This window comes from Ciconia boyciana, chromosome 2, assembly GCF_034638445.1.
Source record: "Ciconia boyciana chromosome 2, ASM3463844v1, whole genome shotgun sequence".
In the NCBI taxonomy this organism is placed as follows: Eukaryota; Metazoa; Chordata; class Aves; order Ciconiiformes; family Ciconiidae; genus Ciconia; species Ciconia boyciana.
Genome location: NC_132935.1, coordinates 46,743,313 through 46,761,352, shown reverse-complemented (window position 1 = coordinate 46,761,352; position 18,040 = coordinate 46,743,313). Strand labels below are relative to the sequence as shown.

The 18,040-nt window shown below is 38.3% G+C and overlaps 1 protein-coding gene across 4 annotated transcripts in view; it reads right to left on the bottom strand.

Moving 5' to 3' along the window:
• The window catches only part of PRKDC (protein kinase, DNA-activated, catalytic subunit), an 85,651-nt gene that overhangs the window by 17,443 nt on the left and 50,168 nt on the right, over positions 1-18,040 (bottom strand). For 3 of the 4 annotated variants that reach the window (XR_012040904.1, XM_072852523.1, XM_072852522.1), the window contains exons 58-71: positions 17,480-17,669; positions 16,904-17,119; positions 15,481-15,593; positions 13,130-13,261; positions 11,784-11,963; positions 7,633-7,841; positions 7,040-7,178; positions 6,262-6,450; positions 5,500-5,724; positions 4,771-4,879; positions 4,003-4,114; positions 2,236-2,425; positions 919-1,090; positions 641-831 (exon numbers count right to left, since the gene is read on the bottom strand). Coding sequence is in view for 3 of the 4 variants with exons in the window: in XM_072852523.1 (XP_072708624.1) it covers positions 641-831; positions 919-1,090; positions 2,236-2,425; positions 4,003-4,114; positions 4,771-4,879; positions 5,500-5,724; positions 6,262-6,450; positions 7,040-7,178; positions 7,633-7,841; positions 11,784-11,963; positions 13,130-13,261; positions 15,481-15,593; positions 16,904-17,119; positions 17,480-17,669 (2,367 nt within the window). In the remaining variant the exon portion in view is untranslated. The remainder of the gene's footprint in view (positions 1-640; positions 832-918; positions 1,091-2,235; positions 2,426-4,002; positions 4,115-4,770; positions 4,880-5,499; positions 5,725-6,261; positions 6,451-7,039; positions 7,179-7,632; positions 7,842-11,783; positions 11,964-13,129; positions 13,262-15,480; positions 15,594-16,903; positions 17,120-17,479; positions 17,670-18,040) is intronic. The other variant, XM_072852521.1, reaches the window with a different exon arrangement.

Sequence of the window (18,040 nt, the reverse complement as noted above, 5' to 3'; positions counted from 1 at the left end):
TACTTATTCAATTTGACAGACAAAAGGTCACTGCCACAGCATCTGGGAAAACTGACAACATATATGATTTCAGATGCAGCACAGTCTGTCACTGTATTCTTCAAACGCGCACCTCGCCAAAAAAGGCAAAGATGACCTGCATATGCTCTGTCTTAAAAACTCCTCTCCTCTTTATCACTAAAATTATTTAGATAAAATAAGTGTATCAGTATCATTATCAGTATCATAAAGATCTCTTTATGAAATAAGATAGTCTGACAGCATGAAGAAGCTCTGAAATGCCCAGCTGAAATAAAGGCATTCTTTGCGGATCATGTTCCCAAGCCTTGCCACCGTGCATGCAGGTGCTACGACTATGTCTTTCCCCTCCACACAAAATGCAGGAACAGAGAAACACAAGAACGCTCTCCCAATTAAAAAGGCTACAGTGGTGCAGAACTCCAGGAGACCAAAAACCAGACAAAACAGCAACCACAGCAGTTTGGGTTTTTTGTTTCCTTCCCCTAGCTGGTGTTCCTGACAAATCACTGCTAATAGCAGATGGGTTGCACATTCTCTGTATATAACCATACCCATCACTACCTATTGAAGTACTGATTACAATACTGAAATAACTAAAAGCTTTTCCCCTCTCATTTACCTTTTCAGGACTCTCAAGACTTCCTCCTGATAGTACTGATATTTTTCTAGCTGCTTCTTCCTTGATTTGCTCAAGACATCTTGGATCCTGACTAAGAGCATTGGCCATGATGTGGTACGTAATACCCAGAAGAAGATGCTGGTTTCGGAAGGCCGTTATGTTCTTGCTAAGATAATCAGATTTGGTATCTTCTGTTGGAATTCAAAAACAAAGTTGGTAATTTGACAACAAAGCAGCTTTGTATAATAAACAAAATGAAGCAAAGAGAAGGCTGTTACCAAGCAGGGAGATGGTTTTTAACACTGAGAGTACGCGTTCAGGACAACTCCGGTTCCGGCTGGAACTATGCTTGAAGCGACAATAGGCGTAATTCCACCTCACCAGCCAGTCTTCCTTCGTTTTGGCTTCTTTGTGTAGGTCTTTCAGAAGCTTCTCAGCAACTGAGCTGTTCTGTATTCAGATTAAGACAGAATTTTCAGATAATATATCTGAAGAGGAAATAAAACCTTTCTGCAACCAAATTAAGGGATGACAGGATTTAGGTAACACAAGTAAAGCTATAATAAGATGAAGAGAGGTCCACTGCTTGTGGGGTCTCATATTCAAAACCAGATTTGTGCTAACGGAGAAATTTGAAAAGAAAGAGAGAAGAACAGAGGTTTGATAAACTGAGGAAATTAAAATAATTCTATCTGCATGACTAAACAGGCATTAACTGTTCTGCAGTACAAATACATATGAGACATGTAACTTGGTAATGTCCATTAAGCAAATCACTTATGTTTGTGTTTTGATGAAAAGTTTCATATAAGTAACATTAAAGGAAATCTTGCTTTTCATTTACTCCTTTAAGAGTGTATAGTCTACACAGCACTAATGTTTTATTTGGTTATTACAGTGCTTAAAATAAACTCTGTCACTGATTGCAGATTTCTGCAGCATCTCAGAAGATGAGGGAGACCTCGATTTAAACATTATTTGTCTTTTCTCAAGCTTGAAACACCAAAGGCCCATCATCAAAGAAGGCTATGTTTCAGTCATTTTAACAGTCAGATCCAAAACAAAACTTCTAAGTCACTTAGCTTTAGTTCTTCATAGAAGTGTTAACCTAACAGCATTAATGAAAACTGTAAAAAAACCCCAAACCATAAAATGTTTCATCATTGCTGATGAAGTAAATGATATTGATTTAATCTGAATTTGATTTGTTTTCTTGTACAGAAGAGATTATTTGTAAATGAGAAAGCATAATGTTTGGTTGCAAGCATCCCTTCCATTAAAGACTGAGGCATTTCAGATACTTTATTTATCTGCCCTGTAGAGTGTCAGAAACCATCTGTGGATCAAAGGGGCCTTCAGGCACATTTCCAGTAATGTCAAATTATCATAAAGTTTTTAATTAACATTTATCCATTTGTTTTCTTTCTCTGCGGAACTGACTTTCTTGAGCTTTCAAAATGTCCTGGACAGCAGGGTCAAAGACAGACAAGGACTGCCCTGGCAAAAAGGTGCCCAAGACCACCTACGAGGCTTTTCCAGCTGTAGTTTCTATGTATTTTCTCACAAAACTGGAAGCTATCAGACAGTACAGTCACCTGTTTCCTGGCACTTTCTATCATCTTCATTTTCATGTTAAATTTGCAGCTTTTAATCATTGAATAAATGTCTTCACCCTGTTGATCCACTTCCATTTGGTCACCAGCACCGTATTCTTCATCCACCTCCATACTACCATTGGCCTGATCACAGAGAAGTTTCTCCTGCAGTTTGTCAAGAAAGAAACACCTGCACAATGACAACAGGAGTACAAATCACTCCAGTATGCATTCAAGGGAATGAACGTTCAAAAGTGTTGATCTGCACGACAGTAAACGAAGCTAAGAAAATATGGCAAGCTACAGCAATCACCTTTAGCAAGGGCTAAACATACTCCTCAAAGAGTCTGGAAAGTCACAACCAGGGACAGGTTGACTCTGAGAGCATTCCAGGATCTTGAATCGATGAGATTAAGTATTAGAAAATGTCCATAATAGAGTGTGATTTTTTGTTAGTTTGTTCTGTTAAAATCGTAACTACAACCCCTAAGTTCACCAAGCCCTAACTTGCATTCCAACTTGACAGAAGTGCAGAGAGGAATCTTGTTTATATAGTGTAAGTGCCAGGCTGTATTTTATGTCAACCTGCAATTCAAATATATATGACACCAAGACAAGTAAACAGACTCTTTTAAATTTGTGTTGCAGAAAAGACAGCGTCCATACTCAACTTTTGCAAGGGAATTGCCACGAACCAGTGCTAAATCCTTTTCATTCTACAACCAGTTCTATCTAATTTAATAGCATCTCTCATTATGTAGACTATTATTCAATGCAGAGGATAGCATTGCAGTCTGGAGTGGGGCTTGGCACTAAATAAAGGCACATCCTTTGTCACTAATTTAAGATGAGATAAAGGTTTTCTATAAACACATAAAAGTGTTTAAGACACTGACAACCTTTCAAGTCATAAATGTCTAGAGACTTTGTAAAGGACTAAAAGCTATACCATGTATTCTGCCTAATATTTAACTGCAATAAGCTTTTCTGTAGCCGTGGTTCTCTAACACCCAGAGATAATAAAATAAATTACAGTGCACAGTGGGTATCAGCAGAGCTGTTGAAGAAGTTGTCCCCCAGGAAAGGAGAAAGAATCTAGATCTGCACTGGAAGAACTGGGATGAAGATACATACCACGGGGAGGACAGAAAACTTCCAAATTCGAAAAAGCATTCCATCTTCTTCGGAGCTAATCCAAAGAAGTCTCTGGAGGGCCTTTGCTCTTTCTACCAACAGTTGCACAGCAGAAGTCTCTAATTACAACACTGGTCATTAACTTTCCTATAAACACATGAAGCACTGATAGTGACAGGGCTGGCCTTCTTTTGTACACTCCCTAATTTTGGACCTGCCAACGAAGCAGGTGAGTATTTTTATTCGTAATGGACTTGGCCTTTAGGGTGCTGTTTCACTGAGCTAAATGCAGCTGATCTACTCAATTACAAGTGGATGTGTTTAAAGGCTGCTGAAGCAGGCAAGCTTGTACAGTGCATGTAGTCACTGATGCAAGAAAATGCCTAAACAGTTGTGTTTCCCTATCAGAATACTGTTTATTCCCTGTCCACTTCTCAACCTCCTTTTGCTTCTCACCACAAGTTAGTCACACAAAAACCAGTTACACTGATAGAGCTATTACAATCATTACAAGAAAAAGTCATACACTGGATCAACAACCTCCCCAAATGAAAACAAGCAGCATTAGAAAAAGCACCTCTCAGAACTCAACAGGCAGACAGAACTAAAGCTAACCCAAGAATGTAATTTTACCGATTTGTAATGATGTCATCCCAGATGTTCATAGGATCCATTTTAGCATCTGGATATCTGCTTGTCCAAATTCTGAGAAGTCTCTTAAGGGAAGCCTGTGAAGCTAAGTTACCTAGAAATCAATTAAGAATACTTTAAATGCATCTAAATCCAAGCAGTGTAAAAAAGGCCTAAACCATACATGGTCTAACATTCCAACCACAAAACTGCAATAAAACAACCCACTTGCATTAAATACACACTTGGCGATCATATTGTTTTTGTTTATTGCTGAAGCACAGAAGACTCAATAAGGACATCAGTGTCAACTGTCACTGGGAATCACCACTGGGTAGGTATCTTTCCTTTCAGGAATATGCTGGAATATAATGGAACTGTTAACTAATTTTAATATATAATTTGGTTTATGTGCATAAATTTGTATTTCATGCCTACCTCAGTAGCTATAAATCATATTCCACATCCATCTTTTATCTCTGCTAACCACTAGTTGCTACAAAAAGTGATCCCAACAAAAATCTTAGTTTAAAACTATTACTTACACTTTAAAAAGAGATACTTAACTCTTATCACAATAGCTAGGCTAATAAAACTTTGCAACAGAACACAGAATTATCTTCAAGAAGACAGTAAGAATTAATTCCAGACCTATGCTCCTTCAAACAGGAGTTCAGGCCTCTAAGTGTGCAAACAGTAATTCAAAGTTCAGGAAACCATGATTATTTAACACAATGAAAGGAAAATCACTTAAGAAAAAAAAATCTTTACTTCTCTTCGTCATAAAATTTATGAAATCCTGTATTTCTGTCAAAGCTTGTACAGACTGCAGTTTGGTCATTCGACTCTGATATAACAAAGTATCAATACTGGAATAGCTCTGAAAAGAAAGGGAGAGAATGGAAGATTTCACATACAGAATTTACAACATGGTTCTATTCAGTGCTCTACAAACTATTTATCTGATGCTGCTATATAGTACGCTCTGCAACCCAACCTTTTATGAGTAATTTAATAACCTGTAATCTGAAAGCAACTCTGCTTCGGACAAGTATAGAGGCATATTCTAGCTGCAATTCCTATCCTAGGTTGTAAGATAGTCCTACAGTCTAATCAAAACTTGGTAATGGATGGAACTTGTAACCTCTCAATATAATACTCTTTTCAAGTTTGTTCTGGGGACAGGAGGCTTCTGAAAAGATGAATGAAATAAGACTGCTATTAATCTTCACAAACAATTACTCTGAAAAATTTCTAATAGATGAAATCAGCAAAATAAAACAAATTAAAATGGGAGGATGCACTCCACTGGCTGGCTCAACTCTCATCACTGCAAGCAGCGAATTCAAAGGAAGTTTTGTCATATGATTGGAAAGCACCTAGATTTCATTGTATTTGGGCAAGTGTTTCTCTTGAGAGTATAATCTAGCAGCAGTAACAGCAAGAACAGTTTCATTGTTCCATGAGTTTATACAGAAAAATCATAGCAGAGATTGTTACCTGCATGAAGATCTGCATGCCATTGCTAATGTAATATTTGGCTCTGTCAAAATCATCTTGCAGGATGTAAAGGAGACTAAGCTCTTGGCTGTAATGCATTTCTATAATGGCTTTCTTCTGTTCTGTCTTCATTGCCTCATCAATAAAAGTTAGCAAAGTCTGGTCATTTTCCCCGCTGAGCAGTAACTTCAGCTTACTGCGTATTATATAGGGCAGATATGTCTCCTACAAGGTGAAAATACAGTCTTTATTTCTAGGAATGGAATATTAGATGATTAATTTTTTGTTATCAGTGGCAGATCAAATAGATCTAAAAATATTCTGAACAGTTTTCTTAAATGTTTTCCCTTTAGACAAATTCCAATTTGCTAATATATCACAGCAGTATTTTCTGATAGGCTCAAGACATTGTTAGCAAATTCCACCAGTTTCAAAACCAGTAGTTTGGTAACTCAAAACACGTAACACAAAAAAGTGATAAAAGCAACAAAAACACTGCAAGAAGAAGAAGAAGAAGACGACGACGATGAAGAAGGTAAAGCTAGTGCTGTATGATCAGCCATAGACTCAAGGTAAAAACTAGACATCCTAAAACCAGCAAAAGTAATTGCTTCAATTATTTTATATATCAGACTCTCTGCTAATTTTCATAATAAAAGTGACCCAAATAATACAGTTCATTTCCACCCACAATCACATTTATGGAGGACATCCCTGCAGAGATAAAAACAGTGTAGTATCAATGAAGTGATTTATAAAAACCTGAAAAATTGGATCATTCCACATTTTGCTTAGGTCTGGAGGTTTTCCACTATCAATATTAACAGTAGCAGAATACTCCAGTGACTTCCACTCTGTGAGGTGGTCATAGCATTCCAGAGATGCAAGTTCCCAGAAGTCCTTCTCCGCTTTTGTTGGCTCCCCATCTTGCCAGTCTTCTTTAGAGAGTGCCTAGGGAATGAATATGAGGGGGAGGAAAGTTCTTAGCTGGAATCTGACACTACTTTCAATCCTAAGTCACCAGGAACTTAAGAATAATTCACTGTCTCATAAAAATATCTATCCATTTACCAGAATGTGATAGCAACATTAAATGCAGAAAATTCAAGCTTGTAAGTATTTATATATAAATTAATTTCAGATAAATGTTCAGTAAACCTGCATTTTTAAACAGCTAAGACTTCAAAAGAAGGTTAAAAAGATCCTTCTTCATTTTCACCCACTACAACTCAAACTTTCTTTGCCACGAACACACATGCAGTTTGCTCTCTTGGGGTGGTACTGTGCCCATGGTGTTTTTTACTTGTCTGCCTAGGTGATCGCACATGTGAAGCTTTGTAGCAAACCATAAAAAGCATCACACTTACTGCTCTGTTGTGACTGCTCATCTGTTCCCATGTCTTTACAGACTGAACCATCAATCAAACAAAACACAAGGACATTTTAAACAATATGCTGTTTCTCAAAATGTTTAATTTTGGCTTATTAGTTTTAAGCCATGAGAAATTTATGAAACAAAAAAATCTTGCTGTCATTTTACCTCATCATAATATTTAGCTGCTTCAGCATAATCACTTCTTGCTTCTGCCAGCAACGCTTTCTGTGTAATTTCCTTAGTCCCAATCTTACCACTGAAAATGCCACGAAGGACATCATAATCCCCAAGAGATCGGTAGAGCCTAGTAAAATTCAAAAGGGAAATCTTTTAATTAGTTGAACAGAGGTATATCAATGCAAACATAAGCTAGTTAAAAAAATAATAACTTAATAAGCAGTAATACTACTGGCTTGTAACAGTAAAAAAAAAATGTTGATACTTCTTATATAAGATCATAAATATATATGTAACTAGATAAACTTCATCTTGTAGGGTAATACCTGAACCGTGGAAACTCCTGCAGTTGAAAAGCTATGAACAAGATGTTTTTCAGCAGTCTAATAGCATCATCAGGGTGCACAGCTGTTAAGTCTAACTGCTCTAACTGAAAGACAGTAATTAACTGACAAGAAATTAAAAGCACATCTAATTCTAAAAGAAGGAAAGACTAAAAAAGAAATCCCATAAGCCACAAAGGTGGAGTTCTTCACAAGACAAACCTAAATGGGAGTAAATTGTCTCAAACAAGAATTTACTTAGCAAGTTCAATCCATCTGATCACATCTGGGGGAAGCTCTGTTCTCCCGCGCATCCGCTTGGACGGGGGCTCCTCTGCCGGGGACAGAGCCATCAGGGCGTGCTCCAGAAGAAGGATGCCCACTGGCTGCTGTAAACTTGCAAGGCAGCTGCTGCTCACATTAGCTGAATCCAGTTCTAGTAGCTCTCTGTGCCGGTAACTCATTTCCTATAAAACAAAACAAAACAACAGGTGTCTGCTTGGTCTAAAACTATACTGATAGTTACCTTTTACAGATCACCTATTTGGTATCCCTTTTCTTACAGTGCAAGCTTAGGAAATAAGCCATTAAACCTCCAGAAGTTCCCAACTCTGGGAAAACTGGAATCTTTTCCTTCTGTGCTGTTGCTCTTTGGAGAGAGAACAGTAGAGAATAACCTCTCTACTTCATCTGTCTCCAGGGCACAGGACAACTCTCTCTCGACAGAAACACACGGGAAGTAGGGGAGAGGCAGATGGACACAATTCACAGCTTCAATCTTCCTTTCTTTTTGTTGGCAGCATGGTGTCCGCTTCACAACAGCTGCATTTCACTTAACCTATTGACTGGTGCACTCCTGCCGTAAGCCAAAGGCACAATTAACCACGACGCCTTCTCTGAGCCAGAGGTTTTCTATCCACACACTTAACCCAGTTTTAGTGTACCACAGCTTCCCGTTAGACTCATTTAGTACTGTACTCATCTAGTCCTGCCTGATTTAAAGACACAACAATATTTCTAGCAGATCTTTATCCTATTTAACATCAGTCCAACTACAGAATAACCTCTTTTTTAGAGATAAACATTCTTGTTTACCTGAAGGTTTCTTTAAATACTTAAATCATTATCCCAAATACAGGTAAATATATCAAGACAGTAGCAGACAAGTTTATTAAAGCAATTTTTTTTTTCACTTAAGAACCTAAAGGAAAGTTGCAATAATATCTTAACCAAACAGGAAGAAAAAAAATCTACAACATGGAAGAGGGGTAATATAACTTTCACTACAAGAAACAGCACTGAGTTTTAGGACAAAAATTAATGTTTGATTCTTGCAACACAGTATGTTCAAGAATACTAAGTGAAAAAAAAAATCACTTTTTGGAAACTGTAACAGGAGACTGTGAGAACAACCAAGCTGCACTTCTTTGATCAACAGCAACCATCACAAAAACTGCAGAATAGGCATCTCGCAGAAGCAAACTCATTACACAATTTGTATAGTTGAGACTCTCACACCAATAAATTTGTACTCAATAAAAAAAAGAGAAAAAGAACAGCTTCTTGTGGCTTCCTGAGTTATAAACCAGGTGGATCCCAATGAGGGGTTAGCATATGCTTCACCTGCTATTCAGGCAATTTCATCTAGCAGTTTCTATCAAAGTTGCACACGTGTCCCAGACACTCTTATGTATGGGCACACATTCCTTGACTACCAGCTTTTAGGGGTTACATCAGGGATGCAGTGCCAACTGCACAATCTCAAAACTTAAGAATAGCTGTGCTGAAGTAAGACCAAAAGCCCTTTCTCAGGGATGCCTAGGAAAAAGTGTAAGAACTGTGCAAATATAACAGTACATCCAGAGAATGAATACCGTCTCAAACTCACAATTTACAGACATTGTCCCACATCAAAGGAGATATCTTTCTATTTAGTGCATTTTGGTGACTATCTGAAAGCAGAGCAAATGTTCCTTGCTCCGTATGCAATGCATTCTGTCTTTACTTGCACCACATGTTCAAAGATTAGCATGAATGGCATCCAAGCTGGCCTGACAGCTAAAATATTTATAAGGCAATTACATGTTCTTCAGAGGCCAGGTATCTCTATGGAGTCTATGTAAACTTTTGTCACGGTGTTAACTTCTTTCTTAGTATTTGATCTGGTTTTTAATCTGTCCTGAAAGCAATCCCAGAGCCTCATTGTCCTGGTTTCAGCTGAGATAGAGTTAATTTTCTTTATAGTGGCTGGTATGAGGCTATGTTTTGGATTTGTGCTGAAAACAGTGTTGATAATACAGAGATGTTTTAGTTGTTGCTGCACTAGACAAGGACTTTTCAGCTTCCCGTGCTCTGCCAGGTGCACAAGAAGCTGGGAGGGGACACAGCCAGGATAGCTGATCCAAACTGACCAAAGGGCTATTCCATACCACATGACGTCATGCTCAGTATATAAAGCTGGGGAAGAAGAAGGAAGGGGGGACATTTGGAGTGATGGCGTTTGTCTTCCCAAGTCACCATTACGCGTGATGGAGCCCTGCCTTCCTGGAGATGGCTGAACACCTGCCTGCCCATGGGAAGGAGTGAATGAATTCCTTGCTTTGCTTTGCTTGCGTGTGTGGCTTTTGCTTTACCTATTAAACTGTCTTTATCTCAACCCTCGAGTTTTCTTACTTTTGCTCTTCCGATTCTCTCCCCCATCCCACCAGGGGGGAGTGAGTGAGCGGCTGCGTGGTGCTTAGTTGCCAGCTGGGGCTGAACCATGACACTCATAGTCAATTTTAAGATTATACCTGTAGGCGAAAACAGCTCTTTTTATCACCAAGTTACTCTCCTGATGGGACTTGAACCTGTAGAAGACTAAGTCAAACAACCAGAAGGAAATGGCAGTGAAGTAGGAAGCCTTTCTGAAACAAGCCAATATTTATTATACTGTTGGTATACAGGAAACAGAAGCTGTATTTCCAAATGGTCAAGCCATTAGGACAGCCTTTGTGAGCCAAATAACAGACTCAGCACTGTGTGCTCTCGCTCTCCCTCTCCCAGCTCCCTCTCTTGATCAATATGAACTCTCTTACCTGTTGGGGAAAATACTTTTTCTCACTGTTATGCAGGATGCTCAAATACACAGGCTGAGGCTTGCCTTCGTGCTGCTGTTCTTTTGTTATTGAGTGGGGATAGCAATGAGATGCTCTTACTGCTCTTACAAAGTCTGTATTTTTGACTAATTTTAACGTACCTATTTTTTAAGTCTTCATTTTACATCTATTCAGAAAAAAAGTAGCCTAACACAACAGTGTTATTAATAGGGTCTAACAGGCAGCATAATTCAACACAAATAATAATATCAAGACAGAGAACCAACAAATGCAACGTCAAGAGGGAATATTAACAGATAGCTATTGTGAGATGCTGGCTCGAAAAATACCAAGACAGCCCAGAAAAATCCCCATAGCATTTGACCTTTTATGCAGCTGCACAGAAAAAAGTAAACAAGAAATTACATTTTTTCAGATGGGTAAATACAAGTACTAAGAAGCAAAGTTTGTCACTGTTTAAAAAGCTAGTCCAAACTAGACATTTCTCCTGTATTACGAATGACATCTACTGTCACAGAGTATTTAAATTTCCATAACAGAAAGAAGAAGCCATTACCTGCTACCCAAAAAAAGATTATTTTGAGAGCTACAAATCTGACGCAACATTAAGATCAACACAGTTGACAAGAAATATTAAATACAGTGACAATGAGTATTTAACAGGTGCTTGGACAAGTTTTTTTAATCTCCCTGAAAACTGGGGTAAAAGATAAAGTTCACAATCTATTCCAGGTCAGTATATTCTCATAGCAGAAAGGCTTGTGTTTCCTTTCCAGCGAAACGGCTGTGGTGCACCCACTCACCCTTCTGTGGAAGTGAGTCCTTCCTTCATTACTGAAAATCCCCAGACAACTACTTCGGGGACTAATTTGAAAAAGTAAATAAAGAGAAGCTAACAACAAACAGTCTGACAGCTACTGATATCCTCAAGACATCAAAGTATTCCTCAGTAAGCACTTCCCAGAAACAGGAAGATAAGCACACGACACCCAAGTAACCCTTTCAATTGTTCTTGTGGCTTGCTTTTAAAATCAAGACTCTTCTTGTTACTGATGCAATTAAAACATTAAAAGGTGACTCAAACTCTACAGATTAGAAATTGTAGAAACCGTGAACAATCAGTTCAGAGGAATGAATTACCTTGTTCACCTTAAAAAGAGTCACCTGAAATATCCATTTGGTTAACAATTCTCTTTCTATCTCTGTCTAAATTTCAGTAACGGTATTTAACCTTCACTAACACTGGGTTTATCACACATTCAGACAAAGACATTATATTCAGTTACCTTCATGCCATATAGCAGGATTTACCTGGATGCATGCAATGAATGGTGGGAAATAAGACAGGCTCACACTCAGGAAATTATTGAAGTCATTCAGCAGCTTCTGGATGATGGCTTTTTTTGCAGAAGGAGTTTTAGATTTTTCTACCTCATGAAAAATTCCACCAAACAAACTGCTGAAAAGCTGCTTGGCAAATGTTGGATCTTTCTGTAAATTATAACAAAAGCAATAAGGCCACTGAATTTTGCTGTGACACAATAAACTAATAAATAAAATTAAGAGATATGACCCACCCTGCACCTAATCCCTATGTGGACACTCTTTGGGAGTGGAATAATTAGTCTGGCATGCATCACACCTATGCTGGGAATTACTGTACTACCCATTCAAATCCCATCTTAATTCTCCTACATAAAGAAACTCCAAGACAATATAGGTTTCAGGCCAGAGTGTTGGTGGAGAGGATGGAATTTACAATTTTCACATATTCACAATTCCCACTACAGGAACCAGACATCCAATATCATCTTATGGACACCACTGCCAGTGAAGAGGGTCTCAGGAAAAAAACAGAAGACATCAATGGGTGAGGAGACCCAGAGCTAACATCGAAGGAGCCAACACAGAGAGACAGACTGTCTGTACAGACAGACAGTTCCATCTGAGATTTAAAGGCATTTTTTCAACCCAGCAACACATTTGTATGTGTAACATAATCTAATGCTTCCTGGTCTATCATGGGACTGGAATTTGGTCTAACTCTTGATCTAATGCTATTCAAGATAACTCATGATTGTGCTACTTCCTCCCTTTACACAGAGATAAGGGACCATCAAAAGAAATTAAATACAAAGGTAATCAGGAACACTGTGACTTCCCAAACACTGTAAAATGGGATAGGTTCAGCCTATAGTTTCTATCACTCTCAGGTAGGAAAAGGAATATTGGATCAGCTTTACTGAGTCACAGTAACTTCATTTGTATTCTCACAACTCATAAACAACATATAAAAGTATAAAAATGGCTGGTTTGTTGCTGCACAGTGAGATGTCCTTTGCAATAATGTCTGTAAAGATCACCACCATCTGTTTCTCAAGCAGAGGAACCCAGGGGCAATGCACAACAGCTGATGTGTCAGGTCCTCACTGTTCAACTCAACTGCTCAGGTGAGGGAAGCTACAAAGCATCTTCTCTCATCACTGCACCAGCCCAGGGGTAGGAGAAACATTCCCTCAAAACAGACTCTTTAAATGTGTGTCACAGTGGTTGACTACAAAACAACAAATCAATTCTGAAAGCAGTTGCCCAACTACACATCATTTTCCCTAGAAGAACAGAAAACTTCACAAATGACCTTTGAAAAGCAGACAGACCTGGGCAAGGCCCTGCAGGGGGGCAATGAGACTGCAGTATTCAATCTGGATATCAGGAAAGTCTCCTACTCGGTAACTTCTGTACAAAGTAACCTGGGCATCATACTTCATCTTCAGCTCAGATTTCATCTCCTGAAATGCATGTTAAAAAAATAATAATCATATTACTTAAAAAGAGCTGTGTCTAGATAAGACAAAATAAGCAAGAGCATTTCTGAAGTGTTTTATAAACTTTTGCCATGCTTATTAAACAAATGCATTTTCTATAACGCTGCAATATGGTTAAACCCAAAATTATCTTAGTAAATTAAAAACTCCAAAGTCTTGTTCATAGACTTACTTCAGCCACTAACTTTTAATATTAATGCCTTGTAGTTCCTGCTTCCATACAGGTAGTATTTAAGTCACTTTTAAAGAGAATGGTTATGACTGACAGTTAGTGAGCTGCTATGGTTTAATAAGTTACTGCCTGCTAGCTGAGCCACAGTAGTTCATTATATGATGGTTTTCAGCCTGGCCCAGGTGAAAAGTAAAATGAGGTTGCTAAAGGACGAGAGGAAATGGCCTCAAGTTGCACCAGGGGAGGTTTAGACTGGATATTAGGAAATTTTACTTCACTGAAAGGGTTATCAAGCATTGGAACAGGCTGCCCAGGGAACCAGTTGAGTTGCCATCCCTGGAAGTATTTAAAAGATGTTTGGATGAGGTGCTTAGGGACATGGTGTAGTGGTGGTCTTGGTAGTGTTAGGTTTATGGTTGGACTTGATGATCTTAAAGGTCTTTTCCAACCTATACGATTCTGTGATTCTGTGAAAGCTAGTGTGTTTTATTTCACACAGTGCGATGGGGAGGGAAAAGAAGGATGAACCTGGTAGAACTGATTCCTAGTAAAACCAAACCGTAATAAAACTGTTGTGAACTGCAGTTGTTATATAGCTGCCCTGCCTTTTGCTGAGGCTTAAAGGAATAAATTTAAATTGAACAAGAGCTACTACCAGATATAGACAAAACCTATCTTCTTCTCCCTTTCTTCCTTTTCACTGATATGCTATAAGGAAATCAGCAGTAAGTTTAGAGGCTGGGATTTTATTTTGAACTACTGCCATTACCAGTTAAACCAGCAGACAATGGCTGGATATATACATTGGTAGAATGGAAGAGGGAAACAAAAGAAAGCGTGAAGATTTGTTTCTCTTCTGTAAACCCTTTGTAATTTTGCTGTTTGAGCCCATTTTTCTTCTACACAACTTCAAAGGGATGATTTTCGAAAAACTTTCAAGAGAAATATGCTGGGAGAAATGAGGACTTTGCTAAAGCTATTTCCAAATACGTTCTTGCTCAGGACCTACTTCTTCCTGGTTGCCCCATCAGGTATGGTATCAACGCAAGCCACCAAGTTCCATGTGTACTTAAGTGCAAGAAATCTCTTGAAAAGTTTAAGGGATCCTGATAGCATTCAGTCTCCTCTGGTCTTTTATTGTGGAATATCACTGGGGTTTTTGTTGGTTGTATTTGGACTGTCATACAGAATACATTTACAGGTTCTCTCTTGCAGGGTGGGAGGAAATGGTAGCTTTAGCCTGCAAGTAAATATAAATTGGCTAAAATAGGTGTTTGTGTGGTTCTTCCAGACATAAGTTCTGTTTACACAGTTGTCTGCAGTGGCAAAGAATTGTAAGAGTGTCTCAAACTGGTAGCTCTCAATCCTGGGTTCCTTTGCTCTTGGTCTAACTGCTATCATTTTTGGACAATAATGTATGTTATTTTTAGTAACATGAACCTCTGAAAAACTGTTACAGAGCTTAAAAATACTTAAACTTATTGTAAATACACAACACAACCAGGAAACCCACATAGTAATAAGTTTCTGGCCTTGATGAACACTCAGCAAATGATTATGACCGACATTCCTTCAGGTTAAAAGTACACAACAGTTCTGGTTAGTTCATCAGCTGTATCACATTTTTGAGTTCACCTTCAGACACTGGATAACGTTCTCCAACTATTTCTGCAGAGTACTGTAGCTTCAAGGCTCCTAGTTTCCAGGATGACAACCGTAAAGAGCTTCCCATAGCTGTTACAGACTCCATCACATAAAATCACTTCATACACACTAAGTGGTAGACTGGAAGTGTTTATGATCAAGCTCTTTTCTCACTCATGCTAAGTAACATCATTTAGCTTTAAGCACGTAAATAGCATGATTTCCAAACAAAACCTTCTAAAGCTCTTAAAGTAGCAACCAGTATCTTACACCTACCCTTTCATCACAAAGTTACTTCTAGAGATGAAGTACAAGACTGCAAATGGCACTGGGACTTAAGGTTTTAAACTTATTTGGATTGACAAACCTTTTCTCTTTTCTGTTCAGCCACACCTTTTCTAGCATAAATCAGACTGAGTTTCTCTTGGTCCTTCAAGAAACGTCTCCGCAGTCTTAGAATTTCTGCTCGTTCTTCTGTACCTAGGGAACACACGATCATGTCCACAGCTTTTCCTTTCTCAAGCAAACTTCAGATTTAAGGCAAGAGCATCATATATTAACAAACATAATCTTTATATTTACTAGCTTACCAGCTAGTCTCCTAGGTTTCATACCTTGTAACTCAACGCAAGCCCTTTCAACAAGATAGCAAATTAAACAAATTAAGTTGTTCTTAGGAGAAGAGGTAATAAGCATTTATATAAAAACTTTAAGCACATGGATGAGGTATAAGGGTCAAACTATTGTACTGGGAAAAGCACTGAAATTCATGAACAAATTTGCCCATATGACAGATTTATTTTAAGCTCTCACAGGCAAGTATGGCATTTGCACCATATTCCATAAAGTATATCACTCCCTACATAAAAGAGGTGCTAAATATATTCAAAGATTGGGTAATAATAATATAGCAATACATTTTTAAAGTTACTATTACAGAACTCTCACTGGATCAACTCCTGCTCAGGACAGTCATGGAGAAAGGCCACTCTACGGACTGTTCACTTCAGTCCATTTCCTAGGAAAGAAGAGTGAGCAAACAAAACCATACCACTGTAACTGGTATTTTCCTGGTAGAAGACCAGGGACTGACTGGAAGGTAGACTGAACTCTCTTCTTTCTGTAGTTCAGCATGGTCCATTCAAAACTGCCCTGAAACACCTCTCAGGTATTGAAAAGGTCAATCTTTATAGCTCTCTGTCTAAACTCCTACTCTCATCCTTCCAGTCAAAATTTTTATGACAAGGTAGGCAAAGGTGAAATGGGGAGGAAATGGGGAGAAGGAGCTTAAGCCATTCCAGAACAGTACTGATATTTTTCAGTTATCAACTTGGTGGATGAAGGAGCATTCTCAGAAAATAGCAGGTAGTTCTAACGCCAGATTGCAATCTGTTGCAGACCGTGTCAGCACAGCTGAAATGGTATGGAAAAAATATAAAGAGATCTCTTCTTTAAAGAGATAAGCAGTTAAATTTAAAACAGAAGGGAGGGAACTGTCTGACATTCATGCTATGATCATCTTAGGGAGAGGTAGAAATGCAAAGATCACACCGGCTGGTTTCTTATCCAGTCAGTTCTTTCATCTAGCAACATACGGTTTTGCAATTCCTAGCACAATTATAGCTTTTTACCACACGCTATGTATCACCACACATTCCTGGAAACAATCTCTCAAGTTGAACCTCAATTAGAATGTCTCAAAGATAATGCACTGCCAGCCAAATAACTGACAAAGATGGCCTATAAAAATGTAATATTTATATCAAAATTGCATCATAAGGCTTACAGACCTTTAGTTTTGCTGTCCACCTCATCTCCAGGCAAACCCAACCTTTTTTTCCCAAAATCTGGCCCCACTGGTTTAAAGGTTGCTTGTTTAAATTTTTCACTCCGTTTGTTAACTAACAGCATGGATGAAGACAAGGATTCAGAGGATGAAGGAACTGTATACTCTGCCAATGTGTCAATGCTGCTTCCAGTTAGCCAATTAAAAGAACTTCTACCACCTGTAAAAAAAATTTGTAAAAAAGCTGTAACAGATCTGAATACAACCAGGTGAAAGCAGGTCATTTTCCTCCCCCAAAAATTTAATTCTCAATGTTCATGGGCAGAACAGATTTCAAGCTGTTAGGTAAGAAACAATTTCTTTTACATTAGGCAGAACATAAAATATGTATGAGACTAATAAAAATGTGACTGGATGTTTTTTCTCATAACACTACCTCCTCCCCCCCCCCCCCCGAAAACAAAATATTAAATGCATTTACACTTTTATATTAAAAATTCATAAGCAACAGGAATGAAGAGAATTATATCATTCCTATAGCTAAACAAGAACATTTCAGAAGACACTGGTCTGGACTTACTGACATGCTGTGTAGGTGTAAATTCATATTGCCGTTGGGTAGCCCTCACTCGACCACTGACTGACCCAGAAGCAGAAAGGGATCTTTCTTGTGATAAATTCCTGTGGATACTCTGAGAAACTTGAGTCTCCACAAACATAGGTGTGAGCACGGTACTTTGATAACGCCAGCTGGAATCAATTACAAAGTCCTAGGAACACAAAAAGATTTTAATAAGACCAATAAGAACAGAGACTTTTTGCCTTCCTTAAGACAGGATAGCAGAAATTAAAGTACAGAATTTAAACATCATCCCTTGTTGACTATATCAAGGCATCTGACATCCCAAGACTATGAAAAAAAAAGAACACATAAAAGTTCTCCATAGCTCAGCAAAAAAGCTCACTAATTCAGACGGGTCAGCTGAGGACTGATTTACAGCTCTTGTACTAGCATTCCTGTTTCTTCATAATTTTTCTCCACCTTATGCTGCTTCTCTCCACTACCCTCTTTTTTTAAGTATTTCATTACTCTACACATCAGCTATACCTGGTATATATAATTATTTTAATTAAATCTTTC